Genomic DNA, 22,761 nt, shown 5'->3' with positions numbered 1-22,761 from the left:
ACAGACACGAAAACAGACTTGAAAAGACTTTTTATGACAAACGGTTAGAATCAAACACTGTAATCACAAATTAGCATTAAATATGCACAGCAATCATAACAGCACTGATTGTCACGTAACAAGACTGATGGAGTTTAATTAACCTCTTTATGAAATATAGATGGTTATAGCAATTGCTGGGGAGCAGCCTCTCTTTATACAAAAACCTTAACCCAAAGTCAAGATGACTGGCCTGTTGACACCACTTAGCGGCAAAAATGCAAAGTGCACTTTTTCAGATATTCATGTAAACTTTTTATCTACTGTTGTTGTATAACCTAGTATCACTAATGAGGATAATATCCTAAAACACATAGAGATATTATTTCATATAAACAAGTTTCTTTTCTAATATATTGCTGATAGTGAATGGGGACCATACATTCTACCTACCGCCCATGTTGAACAATCAACGTAGGCAAATGTTTCCAAACTGATAACACAGTGATGTAAATAGTAACAATGAACTAGACAGAATCAACCAACAGAGAATATCATTCGTTCTCACCACAAGGAACTAGACAAAACAAGACATTCAGACTAGCAACACGGACCTAGCTAAAATCAAACCAAAGAGCTTTTTCAAACCGCACTGTTCAAACTGCAGGAAAGACAAACACAAGAAAGATAAGATGCCAGACACTGTTATTAAACTTGTCTGTTCAGCTATATTTTTTAAACTTGGCTTCTGATGCTTATATAATATCAAAATTTGATAGATGTAAACTAAATGTCTTGCGTGCATCGCATGTTTTTATTCACTTTAAGTTGCAGTAAATGATACAATACTGCTATTCCTTTAAATGAACTCCAATGAACTCCAATACCCTGATGCTATTTTTCAACAGCATAGAGAATAAGTTTGATAAAAAAAACGCATCCTTTCTTTTGTTAGAAACTTTCATTTCAGATGAGCAATTATGGACGTAACAAAGACTGACAGCCTCTAAAGTCAGGTCATAAAGTATGTAACTGCGAGCGTCATAGTTTCAAAAGGGGCAGGCAGACCGCTCAAATGAAATTATGGCAACGCATGAAGTAGGGGATATGAGGCGGTATGTGCGTCACAGACGGCAGTCTAGTGCGTGTCGTTCGATATCAAGCGTCAGCCAAGTCATGATTTTCTTATAACGACTTACTGAATTACGATCCATCTATCTTTTAGAGATATCCCTCCATATTGTGATCTATCTACATCACCAAACTACAATACAGCACAGTTTTTATTATTCAAAATCTTTTCTGCCAGTATCATTATCAAATAATCGTGATATTAGATTTTACATATATTTCTGGGACAGTTTATTACAGAGGCACTGATTGCAAAACCAATGCTTACCAATCAATATGCAATAAAGCCTAGGCAATGACGTAATTGAAATGGACGGGAAACTTCTGTTCAAAGATTGATAAAACGGTAAAAAAATCATTTAGAATCCTTCATGAACGTATAACTATTAGTTACTTGAAAAACTAGTGTACTCAATGACTTAGATACAGAATTTCTAAAAAATCACAAGGTGATACTGATATAACATTTTGATTTCGCCTCGCATACGTGATATGAATAGACACAACGACGGCGATAGACCCTAGATAGCGTCGCGGTGTCTCGCTGGGGTCTCTGATCTGGACGCAGGTAAGTTTATGCATACTGTTTCCTCCAGCAGTATACAGATTCATCTATGATTTTGCATTTTGATCAGTTTTCAATTATATCTTGAAATATCTTAGATAAAATATCAAGATCAAATGTCATCAACAACGGATGTTTAAAAATGGGGTTATTCCAATGATATCTCATTGAACTGCTAGGATAATGTCTAAATACAGCATTATTCTATATTGTTATTTTTGTTACCATCCACTTATTTTGTACTGACTGTGTACCCGGAGATGTTCAGATAAATCCATAAGAGTGCTGAGCCAAATTGTAATTTTTTTTATTCATCTGCATTAAATAGATAGAAGTCTGCGAATATGCTACAGTGTGCAAAGTTTGATACTATTTTACCATTGCATTTCAGTCATTGAAAAAAAAGTATCGAAATATCCAACGATGCATTGGTGATTATTGGATAGGTTGTTGTTGAGAGGTCGGCCTTTTGCAGACGTATTGTAATATCATGTTTTGTTGACATGATATAAAATTCACAATTTATTGTACCGCCCTGGTTTGATTTTTTTCTTCTTTTTTTTCTTTGCAAATTCAAGACTTTTTGGTGATTATTTGACACTGGCGATGAGGTAGAGCATGCTTGTAATGCTGAGTAATCTGGCTTTCCTCTATACACACGCATAAATTAAACGGTAGGTATTAAGAGGAATCTATTAATCGGGAGTAAGACAACTCGATATAAAATTGCCAGGTGGTTCAGTGCCATTACTGTCAACTTTCAACAAACTTTGTTTGACTTGATCATCGAATCCAATCAAATATATTTGTCTCTTTTCGTGTTTGTAAATTGCCTTTATGAAAAAAAATAGTGACCGAATACGTTACATCAAAAACAAAAACTGTAAATAGCCAAATGGTAACGATTTTAATTCGAATTTAGAGAAAAGGATCTTATTTATCTTTTCAACATTTGGAACATTTTGTAAATGAGAAAAGATAGAAACATAAAAAAAATCGACGTTGAAACTAGGCAAAAGTGAAATAAACAAACTGTTGTTCACTTATGCTATACATGTGTGGTCTATGAATCTTTTTAAACCGATCGTGTGTGAAAGCAGAAGTCTAGAAATCGAATCCAGAAAAAAACATTTTCCATATTATTAATGCACTTATTGCTTGCAACGAAATAAGTTATGCCCTAACATCAATCCGGTACCGAATACCATTAACAGGATCAAAACGCCAGTATAGGCAATCTGTTTTCCCAGGAGATAAATAATATAGCACAGAAATATTTTTCAAGCTATATTTTCTAATAGATTATTGAATGTAACAAATGGCCATTACTTATAATTTTGCGTGAACTGCTATAAAGAAAAGATGCCTGGTACATTTCAGACGATAATCGATTCGTTCCTAGTAGAATTCTCACTCGCGACTATCCTCACTATGCAGAAGATGCGAAAATGGCCACGGACAAGACGGCATCCTGGTTGTGAAGATTCAAGAATCCTGTCGATGCCACTGACGGGTAAAAGCTAGATATATAGTATTTAATTTACATGTTCCTTTCACAAGACATTGTAAAACGCAAAAGTCCTGTCTCCGGTAATCCAGGAGATCTTAAGCTGCCGTGTACCTTTTGAAGATTCTAGATAACATCATCTGTCTTGGGGATTCAAAAGCAATAGAGGTGTTATGGTGTGATCCCACCTACATTTGAAGTGCGAAGAAACGAGCTTTAACAATTCTCTGTGATGTCCGTAAGACTTACCGGTGCGTGCTAAGCAGTGAACGGCTTAAAAAATCTTTAGAATTAGGTTGTAGCATCCCATTTCAACAGCGACGATTGCTGAATGTATAAAACACGGCAACATAACAGACGAACGTTCATCAAAGACAGGGTTTGAAACACATGTATGCATATCAATGTATCATATTTGTTTTTCATAAATCGTTACATTGAATGTTTAAAGTTTCTAAAATTGTAACAAATTGCACCAAACTTTGAAAGAAAACCCATTTACTAACACCCACATCATCATTGTTATGCATTAATGTTTTTAAGCGCTTTGAGCTAACACTCCGTATTGAGTTGACTCTCTAGCCTCTGAAAGTCCATTAACAAACAACAGCAAATTGCTGTCAGAACCGAGGTTACTTTGAAGTTGAACAGAGGCTACCAAAACACCTATGCTTAATGACATAGCCAATGTGGATTACCTAGTATGGATTTAAAAGCATACGAAGTGTTTTTCAACCCATTCGATTGAGAGAATGACTGCAATATTCAACGTTTTTACACTGCTTAAAGAAAAAAAAATTGATGTGAAAAGCCTTATCAAACCACAATATGAATATGAAACCACAAGCTTACATGTAAGCGAGACTCTTATTAATTTTTCTGATAAGGGGTTAGTTCCAATTAAAGCTTTAAGGTATTTCTACAATTATGCTTTGCTGATGGAGGCAACATCCATGCAAGATATTCGGATAATTCAGGAGACAGGGAATATTGTATTTTTGCGGTTTCATCCTTCTACTCTATAATGTACACATTGGCTTTTGGGAATTAAAGGGCATATGGTTATTAAGCATATATATAAGATGGAAGCAAGGTACGTCAACGAAGTTTTAAGATGTGTATTCTAATCCTTACTTGCATCTTAATTATACAGTCAACTTTTAGGCCTTAGGGCCACTCAGTTGCATTCTTCATTCTTCTCTAGGTGACCCCCTCCTCTTCGAGTCTGTGTAGTCTGCGCTGTATGTTGTTAATGTTTCATGTATGTTGTCTTTCTTTCTTTTTCTGGGTCTATATAAAGGGCTTTTGAAATTTTTCCATAGTGCCTACGCTCTCTTTGAAATTCTTCTATTCTCTCAACATGTCCTAGCCACCTCAGGGCTGCTCTTTCTATATCTTCCAACGATGATATTCATGGAACTCGTCAGTTGTTTCTCAGTCTGTCGGCTCCCGTCTAGCCTTGCACGGCGCGGACCACTTTTATGTCTAAAACTTGTAGTCTGCTGACGTCTTTCTTGGTTAGAACCCAGGATCGGGCCTGGTTTTAAAATGATGCTGAATCTTTTATCTCTTCTTCATGTCAGAAACTACTTCATCTAGAAGAAGCTTACTTACTCCCCCCCCCCCCCCAAGAACAACAATCTGAAATTCTGTCTTTGTCTCAGGCAGAAAACATTTTCCCTTTTTTGATAAGGTTTAGCGTGTGCTTGCTCTTTTGGTCTTCAGAAATGACCGCATGTGCATCATTGTGCCTTCCAAAAATAATAATATTGGTATCGAGAAAGCAAATATAGATACCATATCAAAACAAGTTACAGAAATTGTATCCAGATCATATATGTGGCATTTGTATAAAAGATTGGTAGATCGTCAGTAAAATGCACTAGTCGCACCCCAAAAAGAGAAGTCTGGACAGACGTCCTCTGCTAAAACCTCCTATCCGAGTGATGTCCCTATAAGCTAGGTACCCATCTGTGGTAAGTGAGTAAATTCGTGTAACATGCCTCTCCTACAAGTACAACGTGAACAGGACAAGTCAAGGTTCCCCGATCCTAATGGGTTCTGGCCAAACACCCTGCCACTACGCCACCGCGACGCCACACATCTATAATTCACTAAACTAATAATGGATCATGGTGACGTTTCGCTAAGCACTGTCAAAGGTCAGTTACTAAAATCATCCATATAATGGATGGGCCATCTTACAATGTAACTGACTAACAACCACTACTAAAACATACTGGCTGTACCGCAAATGGGTAGGATGGACACATTGCCCTTTAGTACATGTGCACGGATGAAGAATCAACTGAAGCTAGAAATAAAACACAACGACCTTTCCTTAGACACTACCAACTGCCAAATGTCAGTACAAATGTGTTCATATGATGGATATGACGTTTTAACTGACTAGTAAACCGCCGCTAAAACATACCGGTCGTGTCATTAATGGGTTTGAGGGACGCAGCGTCCTCCACTAAATCCGCAAGGATGAGAGCATCGTTGAAAAGCTGTTTACCTAGCTGCTCGAGTCTTAGCTTAATGGTGCAGAAGTGAACGGATGCATTAGAAAACATATCAATCATATATCTTGGGATAAGTCTTGTGATATCTCTTGGTGTCAAGTTATCTGTGAGCAAATCCTGGGCGTACAAATCGAGGGATAGATTCTTAGTCCGCGAGAAGTCATGAGAGAATTATAGAGGAGCACAGATGGTCTACCGAGACTGTGCTGCCAAAGAGATGTGCTCTGCTCCCAAATAGTAAGTTCTTTGAATGTAATTAATGATATCTATCGGATCATTTATGTTTTGGTACCCCATTTGCTAAGTTCTTAATATAATGTACTGACTGGAGGTGGGAAGAAGATGCTGTCGGCAAAGCCATGGGTAGTAGCTGAATGACTACCAAAGCGTTGCCAGTTAACTGTTTTACGCTGTATATAAAGTGATGTTTAAGTTACGTATTGCTACATTTGTTGCCGCAAATTCAATTATTCTGAATTTCGAAATTTCCATTCAGATTGCAACCAGTTGTCAGATGCAAAGTCAAAGTTCAATCGTTGTTCCCTAGTTTCTGGTAGCTTACCAAATGTTTTCGCTAGCTTAACGAAAACTGTACATCCGTATGGAAGTTGGACAAAATAGCTCAAGCTGCGGTGGTAGTTGTGCATATTTCACGTTCTTACCATACACTAAAGTCTATGCGTTGTAGATATCGCTAGAATAAAATTAAAAACGTAGATTTAACTTATGATGTAGTAAAAAAGGGGTATTCATTGTAATCTCTGCAGATTAAAGGCTAATATACTCTGTATTGCTGCTCTGGTATGTTAATGTTTCACTTCATATCAAGGATTTGCATTTCCCCATTCCAGATATTGTAAATAATCACCTTGAATAAGCAAACTTTACAATCCGTACAAACGTGTAGTTGATTGAGCTTCATAAATCTAATCACTTGTATTCGTACGTTTTCTATCGATTTCTACTAGTTTTCTTGAGTCTCTCTTTAGGCTATAGAGGAAGCCACATTAATCAAACAATCTACCTCACAATAAGCCTTTAAAGATAATGATTTTTTGGGATGAAGATGTTATTAAAAATTAGGTTTTAAGTTTGAGATGTATGTGTGACCCCAAGGCAACAATTGCCTCTATCAGTCAACTCTAAAAGATTGGAACCGTTCCATACTATCTCTTGAATATGTGCAAGGTAACTGTTCACTTTGTAACGCGAACACAATCGTTGATAAGATATTCAACATCTGCTGTTTTCGGTGGAAAAGTGTTGAATTACATGCACATGTATTTTTAAATTGCATATTAGACCCGTAAAATGAGTGTCAGGGCAGCAGCTGTTACAAAATTGGGCGTTTTCAAATCTGATATGCTCTTTGTATCAATATCGACAACCTCCCGTATGGTGTGTGGTTGATTGCCAAGATACATGTGCATTTACATGACCGATCACTAGCATTTAATGGTAATTCGATTTTTACTGACTGCTTCGAATGCAGTTAAGAGGTATATAATTTCTTGAAAACATAGTTGTACAATTAAAGCTTTGTTCCAACAGAATAAAAACACTCATCATGGATTTTCAGTCAATCTAGCCGACATTCCTCGGATGTCTAATTCGCGGTGATAACTTTTCGGAATCCGGATGAGTAATGAAAACATCATGACGACGTTTCGTATATTCAAACATATTTGTACCCCCCCCCCCCCACAAAAGCTCAGTTGGCTTAACGTATTCTACTTGCAAGGGTAATATTTTTTCGTCTATGTATTAATATTCACTGTTCGTACATTTTTCACCTCCAATAGCCCTCCGATGTCCAAGACTTCAGAAGTCTTGGACATCGGAGTCTTATTGCTGAGAGGCTCCCAAATACAGTCTGGTGGTAAGATATGTGCATGACAATTCATTCACTCTGCGATAGAATATACATCAACTTATCGTTAAGAACATAGTTAAAGCCAGTAAAATTTTAGCGTTTCTTGTTAACACCCCCCCACACACACACGTACATACAGAAATGCCGAAAATAACCGCTGAAAAATAATCAGTTTTTAAAAGTTACGCCTTTATAAGTGTTTGATTACAATATCGCTCGTTTGACGTGAACAAATATGGAATCCATAGTTATGATATCAATATCGCCCGTTTCATCTTATCATATTTAGTGCATAACATGATATTAAGATAGATGTTTTCTTTTCTACCAATACAGAAATGTAATTGGCCAGACCTCCCCACGATGAGGTTACTGAATCAAGCTGGTATCAGTAAAGTTCATTAAGCAGTCCATTTACTACAAGTCACCCGGAAAATTAAGGTTCTTATTGGATCGTTGACGAGTGGTCAAAGATCATCCCAAACACGATGAGATACTTACAAAAGGATGAACGTATCACGATGCTTACGGGTTTTCATTTTGAACCCTGTGCCCTCTTATTCACTGTACACCACGTCCGCACGACCTGCATTTTGTAAGATACTAAGCACTTTGACCTGAAAGTTGCAAGCAGCCTATTCAAATTATCATGAGGTGTTCATAAATTCAATGACAACAACAGCCGATAGAGATGGTTTCTGCATTATGGGTATCTGTCCAAGGCATGGATTTTGGTGGGATCGTTTTTTTCCCAATTTTGTTGTTCAAAAGATGTCTAGAACTTCTAGTAATTCAAGATGTTTACGTATATCCTTAGTAATCCGTTGATGTCTGTTTAGCAGATTTAAAACCTGAATTAGTCATCGATTGTAACCTTCTTTTGACCGAATGTAGATGAACAGAATCTGTTTAATCAAATAATTATACATCTGAAGGACAAAAACACAACCTCTCTCTTAGCGAGGTTTCAATGGTGTATTTCTGATCTCATTATATGGCTGTCAGCCTATCGTCTCCCTACCTCAGCGTACAAGTAATGCATTGTTTGTTAATATGTTTCCTCACCTCCTTTGAATAGATATTCTACATCCTTTAGGATCTTTTGTAAAACTTATCTCTGGCGGCTCCTCTGGGTCTTTTGACTGCTTTGCAGAATCATGGTGGTCTTCACCTACTCTTTACAAGAACGTAAAACAAAAAACTCAGAAGAAAGTGCTTTCTTGAGCCCTATACCCAAGGTGTACATAAAAGCAATCACGCAGGTGTGCATAAAGGCAAGCATGCATTGCCATGTTACATCACCTGAGCGGTCACACGCGATGTAATCGCTGCTGTCAGTTACCGAAGATCGCAAGAAGAATATCAAAACAGCTACACCATTTAAAAGATGGCCCTTCCAAAAACATATGTTTTCAATATTGGAGAGATATATCACATTCAATATCGAGTCTGTTTGCATGAATCCTTGAAAACTGAAAGCTTTGTAAGGACCATAGCTGAAGAAAGCGTTGATATCATATTCCGTATGCGGCATCAAATATTGGCTTTGAAAATCCATGATAAAGAGAAGCATTTCCTGATATGTTATCGCTATATTACCTACCGTGTATGTATGATTTATTGATACTACTGTAGCAGGATTTTGGTACTGCATGAGCAATTGTTTATTAAAAACACGGGCTAATATATCATCAACCAATGACACAATTTCAAACCTTTGATGATATTTGCATTAAAAGATTGCTATTCCCTAAGCGTAAATCAAAAATATATTTGTATAACAACAGCTTTACTCATTCAACTGTTAAATCCATTCGGGTATCTCGTACCCATTAGTTTGCGAGTCGCGTGTATAACTGTAATAAACAATTGATGTTATGGAGTTGCAGGTACCTAGAGATAATACCTTCAAGGCCCTACCCATCAACCATGAAATTGATGTACAAACATTACTTTGGAATGGCAAGGAAATTTCGAGAAATGCCGTGGCTTCTGAAGGCCTCCATTCCACTAGACGGTTATCTCGCTACGATCTCACTGCGATCTGAATTGAATTTGTGGAACCCTTGATTTCATTATTGGAATATCATGCAAAATTCAAAAGTCTGACTAAAAAGACAAAACAAAACACAAAGAGTACTAAAGAGTTTGGTCCTAATCTATGAAATTATTTTAGCTATCTACTGACTTTTAGATCACAACGCGGTTGTAGCGAGGTCGACACCCTGGTCGAATGAGGGTATACAGCTAGAGTGTGCATATACGTACGGTGGATGAACATCAGTGTGCGCATGTCTTATTGAAGTTGGTGGTCAATCGTTATTTGTTACTGACCTTCCAACTTTATCCGAATGGATTTCCTTTTAAATAAATGCTTATCTTGTTTACAGAGTTTTGTGGGTTTCGAAAAGAAACATAAGCCAATTAAAACAAATGTATCAAACTATATTCAATTCCATTACTTATATATTTGCACAGAAAGCCAACTAGGCATTTATCTAAAACAATTTTGATAATTGTCGTATGAATCAGCATGGAACTGTTAGTATTAGCATTACTAATGAAAATCTAAACTGACAATGACAGAAGTGCAATAACAAACAACTAATGATGGTAATACAGCATTTAGGCTGGGAAGTTCCTGATTGAAGGAAACAAGTAAAACAAGGTTAAGGTCGTATGTTTAAATGTAAATTACACATTGGAGGGTTTGTACATAGAAAAGTGTAAAGCATTTCGTACTGACACACGTATGCGTTAACATCACAATATCCCTGTTAAATTCTTGAAAACTTGGTCATTGTTGCTACGACTTAATCAACGCTAACGATTAAGGAAATCATGAAAGAGGTTTTTACCTTAGAATGCGTTGAACCGGCAATGACTTCAGCTTATGGACCTCTTGAAGGTCTGTTTCACAAAGTTCTGCACAGTCGAGATTGCAGGTCTTTCCTCTGGGGAAATTTCGTGTGAGCGAAACGTGAATGTGTTCATCTCAAGTAGTACCAATCAAATCCTTGAGTCATTACTGCTGCACTTCTTCGAGGGAATACATATGCTTTGATCGAACTCCTGTAATTGCGACCTCCCGATGGAGAATTATTTGAGGTCGAAAATGTAAATCTTGTACGAGTCAGTCGATGTCGCATCAATAGTAAATGGATACACATTGATCCATAAAAAACTGAAACAGAATTTGACTATGAATTTCTTACAGTATGTGACTGTATCTTACAGTATGGGACTGTACAATGCTAGGACATGCTTGTAGAAAATATTCAAGATCCGAAAGTGCAACTCAAGTTTATTTTTAATCAAAGTTGTTTGGACCTCCCAAACCAAATAGAAACATGACATTTAGTCACTTCTGTTCCCTTATCATGTTTTGGGTATCTTCCAATCTTAAGAGCTAAACACACCCCGATGTATTTCACGGGTTCTACCCAACCACTGAATTGATATCCCTGCTTGTAATCTAATTCGAGTCGCCTTGCGTTTACCCTTTATTCCATGACAGTGAAATTATAAACCAATACCATGCAATCTCGATTCCACTTATTGCATTCTGAAGAAACGAGATTGGATGCCATAGTTGGAAATCCTGTTTGAATTGAGAAAGTAACAAAAACCTTTGATACATCGCATTTTCTTGAAGCAAGCGTGAAGGGTGCTTCGTTATGTATTCTGTGCTTGTAGTGGTCTACCGCAGATGTTTCCGGGTTTAACGTCTACTTTGGGGAGGGTGTTTGCTTCTTTTTCGAATCAACGGCGTAGCTGTAGCTGTCAATCGGGGGTCATGGTCGATACAGCTGGTGAAAACCGAGCCGAGAGATCCCCGAGGTAATTTACCGTTATCCTAACTTCAAAGTCACATATCCAGGTAGTAATTACATTTTTACACTAATACGTGTGATTCTTACCTTTTAAATTCAATGGGATAAAGCTAAGATGTGTAGTTTAGTAAGTGATTATATGATCCGTGGATTGTTATTTGGGTAGATAATGCCTCGAATACATTTGGTGATATTTCCTTAACGCACCAGCGTTACCTTAGGTTCAGTAGATATACCATTTGCACGACGTTAACAATTACTTAAATATATTGATTTGCATGTCACCCTTTCCAACATAAAGGCCAATACCTGTGACTTTTATAATCTTAATGAATCCAAAATGAAAGTTAAGATTTGTCTTATCGTTAAAGTAGCACTGATTTTGGCTACCGTACTATGTTCTTCAATTTTAGTGCAATTAATCTTATGTGAATAAAACTTTATGGCTGGGATCGACAATTGATTTTCTGCATTTCACCTTTACCAGTCATATATGTAGGAGTACGATAGTTCAATTTCCCCTTCTTCAGCCTATCCCCATAAGCCTGATGGAAAACGACCATTCACGACATAAATATTCTTTAGTGCCTCGTTAGCCACATTTCATTGGGTTCGCCAAATCCAATCAATCGATTGCCGAATGTTTACAGGTATCGTTAACAAATACGCACAAGATGAAGTTTTCTGCAAAGAAAGCGCGTTCGAATCCTAACGGTCAGTAATTAAATTGGAATGTTAAGACGTTAAGATTCGTAATGTACAGATCGTGATCATCATTACCGTATTTCTCATCACCATTGGTGAACTCAACGTCTTACTGGATATGAGATTCGAAGTGATAGCGAAGTTGACAGTGCTTTTTGAGTGTCAGCTTGCTTCGGTATCCAATAACTTCTTAAGATTGAGATTAAGACAGCTTTGCATCTTTGGTCCAGAGGGGCGTCTTCCAGCATAGTTGATCGCTACGCTGTACACAGGCGTCATCTCATCTGTCCCGTGAGAGCACGCCTACGGCATTTCACTACCTTACAGACGAAACACTAATTAGTTATTGATAATCTGGAAGTACACAGTTGAGTTTTAGATTAAAAGGAAACGACCGTCCGTAACGAAACGCTCAGATAACCCACGCGTTGCTGATTATCTTTTCAAGTGTTTATGACAGACGTTTATTTCCCAACTGAACAATAGGTAACAAACTGTTTGCATTAATTCTTTGCATTGGAAAATATTATCATATATTTATTTTGAGCTGCACAGAGATTTTAGAAACCTCTGGATAATACCCCAATATTACTCCTGAAGTGCATTCATCAATCACTTTTTGCAGTTCTGCTACTGTAGTATCATTATATTATAGTTTCCGGCCTTTTAGTGCATATAGCAACATTTAGTACTTAAGTACTCACGGTAATGTTGCTTTTGCACTTCTTTAATTCGGTTTTCCCTTTAAGAAAATGGCGCATAAAAGGTCACTTGAATCCGTGACATTCTAGAGCACTTAATAGCTTTACCAGCTTACTCCTGGGCTCGGTTAAATGAAAGGTAATTTGTCTTTTTATATCCTGACTTAAAAATCGATAATAACAAATGTTCTGACGTAGATATGTTAAAGCTTCTAGTCTTATTTACTGTTTGTTTCTTTCTTCAGATGTTAAGGCGTAACGATATGGCGCGGCATACGTTTGATGGATGACAACGTAGCGGTAGGGAGCATTCGTTAGCTAGAGGAAAGACGTAAGTCAACGGGCGGGCCCAACAGACGGGCCCATTGTACTGCTTCAATCGATTTCGTAACAGAACTGAAGTACTGTGCAGTGTCAGCGATAACGCACGGTTCTTGGAAAGGACATCATTTAAGAAATCCATGCAGGAAGACGCTGGTGAGGTACAGGGACGTCGTGCAAACGTTACTGAAGCTAACCGTTGCCGGCTAAGTCGACCATGAGCAACTTCACCAACGGATCTAACAGTACAGCCGACGAAGATGAACAACTGCTCAAGCAAACCGTCCCGGTCATCGTTGTCTTCGCCATCGTCTACTTCATAACGTTTGCCTTCTGTGTGATCGGGAACACCATCATCTGCCTCGTCATAGTGAAGATTCCCCGCATGCGAACCGTGACGAACTGCTTCATATTGAACCTGGCCGTAAGCGATCTGCTCGTTGCTGTCTTCTGCATGCCCTTCACTCTGGTGGACGATGTTGTCATGGGTAAGCATATGTGTTTATATTTGAACTTATATATTGATTCCGTTGATTGAACTTGTTTCTCATATTTTTTTTATAATTTTTTTTTAAAGATATGCGTACGACATAAGCTAAGGCGGCTTGATCGCTGAACTAAAACTAGAACGCTGTAAAAGTTTGTAGCTGTATCTTGATTTTCCCTGCGGTAGAATTAGAGGGATGTTTATCTGTCCGTAAATCAACAGCAGTTCTTTACGACGCCGTACCTAGTGCATATCCATGGCTCAGAAAGATAGTGGGTGTTTTTGCCTGGGGGTTCCGATTCTATCGTTTGCTGCATCATCAAAATTTTAACGTTCTCTAGACTTCCAGTTTATCAAGACCAGAATTTCAACAAACGAACAGGAATATATATCCCATTAATGAAAGTAAAATGTAAACTACAATACACTGTGCGTATATTAACTATAGAAACGCAAATCTTTGCCCCGTGTTGGCAAGTCCATCAAACACTCCAAAAAAGACTTTTTTAATTTAGTGATTTTAACTTGTCATCGATGCTTGCTACTTTAAAATACAGTATCTTTGCCAGGTTATTTTATTTGTAAAATGACAAACTGTTAATACAGTATTTTTTCCAATTCAATTCTGGCATCTGGCCAATGTAATTACATACAGAGAAAAGAGACGAATATATGATAATAAATATCAAACTATCTATAACCTAACTTATAGAATAGCTACATGTTCTATCCGTTTGTCATTTATGAATGTATCTGGGAGATTCTTCTTTATTGTATTGCGGATATGTTGAATACAGTATACATATACACCATAACCATAACTACTGCCATTTTGTCTTTTTATCCATTTAGGTTGGCCATTTGGTCCTGTTATGTGCAAAATAACCCCAGCCGTACAAGTGGTGTCTGTGGCAGTGTCAGTCTTCACACTCGTCGCCATCGCCATTGACAGGTAAATATCATATTAATGGCACATTTATATGAATGTGCCCTACAAGGCCATTTGATATCTACAAATCAACATTATAGTTTGAGAAATAAACCGTTGCCTTACTGCGCTCTGTTGATTTAGCGAAGCCAACATTCCTAACAGTATATCATGCTAATAAACTTTCATACGTTGCTTTGATAGTCTATAATAAACTTAGAAATCACCATGATTCTAAATTAGGGCGGTACTAACATTTTTGGTATGAATTACATTTTATTTTTCGTAAAAGAACGAAAGAAAGAAAATTAAACGGATCTAGATTGACACGTAATGGATGCGAGTGTCGAATACTATTTCAAAGCAACAGAAAACTCAAAGCGAAGATAATTCTTTAGATGAATCAATACAAAAACCATTCATACTTGTTACTGACTAATATAAGAATACATATCCGTTAAAGACTTTTAGCTTTTAGCGGGCGAGATTTTCAAGTACTCTTCCATAACAACTGTTTTCCTTTTATGTGCTTGAAAACATGGCAACCAATATTGCTTTTAACTGTCATTTAGACATCAGTCTAAATTGCTTCCACCCGACAACACTGATTGTATGGTCTATTTCATTAACGGGTCTAGGATAAGTGATCGACCAACCGATAGGCGGGGAAAAACGCGCATTATGTGTTACCTTTCTTGAAGTACATACAGAGCACTTGGGTTGAATGATTAATGAGGATTTGAGGTTGTGACGTCAATACTAACAGTTCGAGGTGTTAACACCTTTTAGGCTTGAGTTGTATAATATGTTCGTGTCATCAGCTCTACTGTTTCTGGTCTCAAAATCACTTTCTGTTTGTTTGTATGAAATGTTTTGAGACTTACGCTATAAACGGCACAATAACTGTATCCCTTTCATGCACACCGAAAAGAAGCCTCAAAATATTACCGACCCCTACAGCAGGATTTGTTTAAGAAATTGAACATACTATTGCAACTGCAAGTTTTCTATGATTATCCAAAACTGTTTTAGTCCAAAAAAATCAGAAATAAATTTCCAAACCTTTCTTTACGAAGGTATTTCATTCTCTAAGAGCAGCAGCCATTTGTAGTTGGTTGTATAATAGATTACGGTTGCACTCAAAGACTTGTAACTTCTTCGTATGCATCAACGGGCGGTGCTAAGTTGCTCCTAAGGACCTAACTTGAAAAATTGATAGAATGTCACAGTTTATATCTTGAAGAGGGTCCTTTAAGAAAACCAATCTCTTATCGACCGAGAAACCAATCTCTTGGAAATGAACCTGACAGTTTTCCAATAGCGCTATCAAGCATGCACGAGCTTCTTCTGTGATTGGGAATTGCGTAAAATCTCACAGTGTTGAGTTTCGTTAGACTGAATGGCGATGAGGCTATCTAAAATGCCAAAAAGAAGTCCACCCTTTGTATCTAACGATACATGTGCTTCATATTGCGTATTGCAACGTATCGTTTATTAGCGCTATATAGGCTTGATGACGATATCAGAATGCACGCAATCTAGCAATGCTGTTGTTCAAGTGGTTTATAGTATTACCTCGGAATGGAAATATTCATATATTCTGCTTGTAATGATGATACTTCATCGGTTATCATCAAATCCCATAAGTCTGTCGCGCTGCATAGTTATCCGTCTTTTTCTACAAGTTTCTGTTGCTTTGCTTGATGCATTTTTGGTAGTTTGGTAGCTGGGGTCCAAGTCACCCATTTTGAATTAGATATATAGAGCGGTGACACGTTCTTAGATAGGCAAAACGGTGTCCCCATATAGCCTGCCCGCTGGCTTTTAGATATCAATCCAAGTTTTGGACCTGATCCCAAAATTTAACTCGATTTTTAACTTTCATATCAGGGGCTATACGATTACATTAGTGAACGCTCGAGCAGAAACTTCGAGATCAATTCTGAGATTTAAACGAATCAGTTGCGCAATGGAAAAGTCATTGTGATCGGAGTATTTGGCAGATTCTGCAATGCGGTTTTAGATCGTAGGTATGACCACTGAGACGATCAATTTCACGGCAATAACCTTGATGGCTTTCATGCCTTCTTTTGTCCCTGTGCTTTTCGCCATGTAAATGTAATTGCCCATAAGAAACCAAACAGTCCGTTTAATAAGCCTCAACAATATTCTCTGAAACCATTCTTTATTGTCACGTTTATTATCTGCATTAAAAAAAATTGATATGGAGGATTGCTGAATCGATGCGCAATGCAAATACAACTAGAGTTCCACGAAGACATTATCTTCGCCAACTAATCAGGGCTTATAATGGATAGTGATTAATATCTATAATTCTATATGCTTTAATATTGCCCCCTGGAAATTTGATCACACACCATGCCGTTTGGAAATTATGAGAGGGGGAAGTCTAGACAGGGTTAATATCATAAGGTGGTACAGGACTAGTATACAATGTAAGTGTCTAGTGTGCTGATACATGTCAAAACTGGTCATGAAAACATATGACTATGTTGATATTATATGGGCCCTTAAAGGTTTGAAATTTCAGTGTTGAAAGGGATGATGAAATGGTACAGTCAATGTATACATTAATAGGATGAATATTTTTTCCATATCATACACATTTTCAATTACATAGTAAGTGTGACTTTACTGTACCTAGTAGTGGTGCAGTTTAGGAGCAATGTACTGTCCAAGCAGAGAAGTATTTTTGACGTGTTTTTGTCGGGCTTTCTATTTTGTCCCCTTTTCCTTATGTCGTAAAAATGCCTAAACTGGACATGAGAAAAAACAGCCGGACCCACACCTGTGCCTGTAGTGCTGTGCTCCATTTCTTTGTATAACCTACTTTTCCCAGACCTGTTTTCGGGGACACCGTCACATGTCTGAGAGTCCCAATATGAAATGCAACAAACTTTCCTTACTAATCATGCCAATTAGCTCCTGATTTGCATAATTAGTCGTTCTTAATTTAAAGCATCATCTGAGCTATCTAAATACTAAACATCACGACGATCAGTCGACCGGTTCTCAAGTTATTCATGTCCGAAATCATAACAAAAACACCCACTGCAGTTCCAAAGATGTCGCTAGGGGCCCAAACTTACACAACTTACTTCATGTGGCGTGAAGTATTTACCACACAAAAATTATGACCACAACATTTGCAGGAAATATACCCTCAAATTTTAAAGATCGGCTGCAGTACCTTAGATACTCGCTAGAAGGCCCATTATCGAACTTAACCTTCCTTTCGGTTAAACCTACCCCTCCACTTAATATCATTGATCATCATCGACAGCTTTTCGAGTTATCTTGGCGACATACAAATTCAGATACACATAAAGCCCGCTGCAGTACCGACTCAAAATGCCAGGGAAACCATTTTTGAGCTTGACCTCCGTTCCCACAACCGCTACTCACCTACCAAAAATTAATGAAGATCCATCAACGTTTCCGTCCTTTTTCTTTTGTCTACATACAAACACACAAAAGTTCGCTGCAGTACTGTTGGACAATGCCAGGTCAACCATTTTCGAACTTGATATTCCTTTGCACAGCTACTACACACCTACCGAAAATCATGAAGATCCATCACAGGATTCTCAAGTTATGCTCTTGACATACATATAGACCCACCCAGCATCTATTCGAAAACATAATCTTCTCCGAGTTCCTCGGCGAAGATTAAAAAAAAATGTACAACCCAGTGTAATGAGGATCGTAAGAATGTTCATCTCGTTTTTTGAAAAATCTCTTAAGGCCTTGGCCTTTAACTTAAAGGTGAGAACCACTAGATCATGAATTCTATCTAGAAACCAGTTGTTCCATAGCAATCTGAAATGAAATCATATAACAGGCGCAATTCCAAGTCAGTCAAATGTGACCGTCAATAATTTTCACACGCTTCAATGTGTTCCAAAGGGCATAGTGCTAAAGTTTTGGTGCAGTAGGAAAAAAAAAAGGCTAACTATTTCAGTATGTAAACGTAAACCCTATTTCTGCCTTGATTTGAAATTTTCATATGGTGCAGCTCCCCTCCAAATATGTACAGTTGCAAACAAGACATTGTAACCTTTCTATATCGAATCGGCGATGGTAGACTGATGGTAGATGGTATTTTGGCAATTTCCTGTTCACATTTTTATGGTTTTTAATATGTGCATGATCTGTAAGCCGACACCATATGACTCTAGAATTGAACAATAAAATGTCCTGACAGATCCAATTTCTTGTAATCTTGTAAAGTGGAACAGCTATCATTAGGGTGAGTCCGGATCCTCTGCGTAAAAATGTCTCTTGATTTGTTACAGCTATAAATATTTTGGGTTTTAACTTTACCTCTACTGAACTATTGTATAGATTGATGCTTTCCTTGAATGTAACATTGACTTCCATGTTTTATTTTAAGACTTGAAGCCTCTCAAATACATGTAGATCAAACCATATTGGATTTGTAGTTGAATTACAAACATGTTGAGAGATATCTGTTGGCCCTTCAAATAAAGTTTTCTCTGTTGAAAATGTGAAGATCTTTGCCTATCATCGCACTAATATATTAGTGGCATCGTGTGGCGCAATCGGTAGAGTGTTTTCGCCCAGAACCGAGAGGTCCCGGGTTCGAAACCCCGATATGCCACGACGTTGTGCCCTCGGGAAAGGCACTTTACACGACTTTCCTCACTCCACCAGGTGTGAATGGGTACCTGATTTCGGTTTGGGAAGGTCGTATTGGGGTCACCTGCTGGCGCCGAATGGCAGCCACCCAGACCCTTGCTACAGTTCCACAAAGTGCAAGCGATTTGCAAATATGTATCTGTTCTGTATTATATGATTGTAAACCCTTCAGCAAATCAGCACTGGCTGCCATTGCACGGATCATTTTTTGACCAATAAATCATTATTATCATGAATAATTATCATTCTTTTTCCTCAAAAATTGCGTCCTACTTTCACCACTTCTTACCAATCTTAAACAATTTTCATCATTAAGTAATTCATAACCGGTACCCCAAATTGCTACTAGACCTTGTTTTGTGGTCATTTAGATTGAACATATAGATAAAATTCACCGCTATACTGCCAGACAGCCGCTTCATTGTAACTCCGTCCATACGTTTGTTTTTCTTACCCTCTAAGTCAGATTTCTCTGGTGTACTATACATTGTAGGTCTGGTTAAAATCCTTTGGACAAATACAATATTGAAGAAAAAAGAACTGGCGTTAGTTTCTGAGTCAAGTGTTTGGGTAGCTTTCGTCAGAAATAGAACATAGATGTTTTTGATTGTATTTGCGTTACATAGGAACCCAGCTGACGAGTAAAATGCGTTTCAGGCGCCTGCTTAGAATTCCCAATCGCACATTACTGACAGTCATTAAATGTTCATTTTTAATCAACATGAATTGCTTGTTATTTGTAAAAGTCCATTAGTACGAACATTGCACTAAACGTCCTATTGTCTCCGATCTGCATTTACGTCACAGTGAGAGTTGAGACGCACACTGGGCTGCATGATATATGTCCCAATCAACTATCGCCTGAGGCCCTTATCAAAAGTCTATCAGATCCCCGGCGTGTGTTTTACAAAAGAACACCTCGCCGAAGAGTTGCATCCATTTGATAGGCCACCTCAAGGGGTCTCCTAACCATCTTATAAATATATATTGAGATTCAGTGGGACTTGGTAAGTGGGACCCCTATCTTGGCAAGGCCTCCTAAACGACAGTGGGGTAATTTCTCGCATCTGAATAGAGGAGGGCTTTTTTGTCAGATCTAAATCTAATCTAGTTGCCCATTAGATACGGTACATCGAATTCCTCAGGGAAAATAGAATGAATGGAATTGCTTTGCCAACTAGTAGTAATCCTTCAAAATGAAATCTCCTAGACTTCAGTTGACTGACTTTCTAAGTGGAGTAAAGCCTTTAATGCTGGGTGTTTAGAAACATGAGCTTTTCCCAGGAGCGACACCTTTTAAAACACATTTGCATTGCATGTGGCTAAGATGCTAACATATACTTCATAAGGTCTGTGATCTTGTTTGTGTAGAATATAGCCAAGTTACATGACTGTAATACATTATCATATCTAGTGTGAATGCAATCAAAGAAGAATGTGAACGAATGGGACACGTTACTATACAGTCGGACTGTGTAGACCGACCCAATCACATTTCCATCGGTTATCTAGCCCTTATGTCATGTGTTGTGTCCCTATAAGCCCCTTTTGATTCTTGGCTTGTGTTTTTGTTTTGTTTACTTCGCTTATTGACCGACAAGAACGAGGTAGCACTGCACTCAAGATTTTCATAACTTATTTCAACAGTGCCACGTACAGAGGACAAATACACCCATTTTTACACCTGGGTGTAGTGAGGAAATCCATGTTAAGTACCTTTCCCAAGGACACAACATCGGTGGCGTCAGAGAGATTTGAACCCAGGATCGCTTGGTTCTTGGCCTAACACCCTGCCGTAACGTCAAACAACCCCACGTTTCGGCGGTTCATTAGTGAATTAACCATTGATTAATAATATATTTTTATCTGATTTTTTTTCTGTTTTGAAGATTTGTTTTTTCTCTATGTTACAGATATTGCTCCGTCATTTACCCCAACGAGCCAAGTTTCATTTCAAACTACAACGTGCATGTGATCGTCTTCATCTGGGTGCTGTGCTCCTTCTTTTCCATCCCGCACTTCGTGGTCATGCAGGAGGTCCCCGTCTCCCAGCAAGTAACCATCTGCACGGAAGACTGGTGGAACGGCAGTAGTAAACCCTTCACCACCACCCTCCTGGTCCTGTTGTACATCGCACCGCTCTGCCTCATCGTCTACCTGTACTTCCGGATCGGCTGTAAGGTGTGGTGCAAGCCCATCCCGGGAGGAAGTCGCGAGGTCGGCCTGAAGAAGAAGTTCCGGGTCATCAAGATGCTGTTCGTCGTCGTGATGCTCTTCGCGTTGTCCTGGATCCCTCTACACACCATCATGATGTTGGACGACTACGGTGACCTCCAGCAGTACCAAAAGGACATCGTGTACTACTACGTCTACCCGGTTTCTCACTGGCTGGTGTACATGCACAGCTCGGTCAACCCCATCATCTACGGCTACTACAACAGCAGCTTCAGAAAGGGTATGACCACACTGATGTCGTCAATGTGCCGGGAGAACATCATGACCACTTCTGCCGGAGAGAGTAGAAAACCTGAGGACCTTGAGCTAGGGGCAGTTCATGTCGACTCAAAGTAGATTCTGGATGTTTATCTCAGAGATTAAAAATGCAAGGTACATGTGATACCTTTCGCATCACTTCTGCTTGCTAGGCAGTTTTAGCAGACATTATATGGCTTTCACAGCCTCTAAAATCTATGACTAATTTTTCATAAAGCTATAAAGGCGGCTGTCTAATTGAAAGATGAGGTACTGGCAAGGACTTGCCTGGAAAGATATGTACAGAAGTTTGGAAAAAGTGCTTTGTTTGTAAATAAACATCATTTCGTGTATAACTAATTGTACCTGTAGTTTTATTAAAGATATTCTGGCGTATACTATAAAGACGTACCATGGCACCGTAGCTAGAGAAATCACTGTAGACTAGAGACTGAATTTGGTTATTGTCCTCGACTTTTAGATAGGACTATTGTATATTGTAAATATAAAAGATCAACTCCCTTTTGGACTAGGGCTGACAGCTTGCGACTATGATATTAGCCGTCATATTGATGGTGGGTTCCTGTACAATACTGTTTAGTAGACTGGCGGGCGACATATGTCAGAAAGACTTCGTATTATCAGCTTGCATTGCTTATGACTTATATTGCTAGCATAAGGCATGCATATCAATGTGCCATTTCTGTTTTAAACACATTTATTTCAGGATACGAATTTGAAGACTCCTGTGTTTATTGAACTTCTTTTGCCAATTTAGGGCATTTTTTTTCATATTTGAGGAGGCATGTTCAATCACTGAATGGGACTTATAAAAGACATTTGCTTTAGAGCCTTTACAAGATTTGGACTTTCAAAAATTGAGAACACTCCGATAACGTTAACCTGAGTTAACATTGAAATAATTTACGACGAAGTTAATTGCTGCAATGGCAGTACTCGTTTATTTATTGCTTCAATGTATTTGTATTATGTATGTGACCGTGTCTGTGTTTAGGGGCATTTTAACTTAGTGAAATCTAGAAATGGCATTTAA

The 22,761-nt window shown here is 38.2% G+C and overlaps 1 protein-coding gene across 1 annotated transcript; it reads left to right on the top strand.

Moving 5' to 3' along the window:
- The first annotated feature begins 1,581 nt into the window (after nt 1-1,581).
- LOC136448890 (neuropeptide FF receptor 2-like) lies at nt 1,582-22,598 on the top strand. The gene is made up of 4 exons (XM_066448586.1): nt 1,582-1,678; nt 13,065-13,628; nt 14,480-14,579; nt 21,149-22,598. The coding sequence occupies exons 2-4, from the start codon at nt 13,358-13,360 to the stop codon at nt 21,804-21,806; spliced, it is 1,029 nt and encodes a 342-aa protein (XP_066304683.1). The 5' UTR covers nt 1,582-1,678; nt 13,065-13,357; the 3' UTR covers nt 21,807-22,598.
- Nucleotides 22,599-22,761: the final 163 nt, after the last annotated feature.

The sequence above is a fragment of the Branchiostoma lanceolatum genome, chromosome 14, assembly GCF_035083965.1.
Source record: "Branchiostoma lanceolatum isolate klBraLanc5 chromosome 14, klBraLanc5.hap2, whole genome shotgun sequence".
Taxonomy (NCBI): domain Eukaryota; kingdom Metazoa; phylum Chordata; class Leptocardii; order Amphioxiformes; family Branchiostomatidae; genus Branchiostoma; species Branchiostoma lanceolatum.
This window is presented reverse-complemented; position numbering and strand designations above follow the sequence as displayed.

Coding starts and splice junctions, on each gene's coding strand:
- LOC136448890 (XM_066448586.1), top strand. CDS start 13,358: ATGAGCAACTTCACCAACGGATCTAACAGTACAGCCGACGAAGATGAA. Junction 13,629..14,479: donor GGTGGACGATGTTGTCATGG/GTAAGCATATGT, acceptor TTATCCATTTAG/GTTGGCCATTTGGTCCTGTT. Junction 14,580..21,148: donor GTCGCCATCGCCATTGACAG/GTAAATATCATA, acceptor TCTATGTTACAG/ATATTGCTCCGTCATTTACC.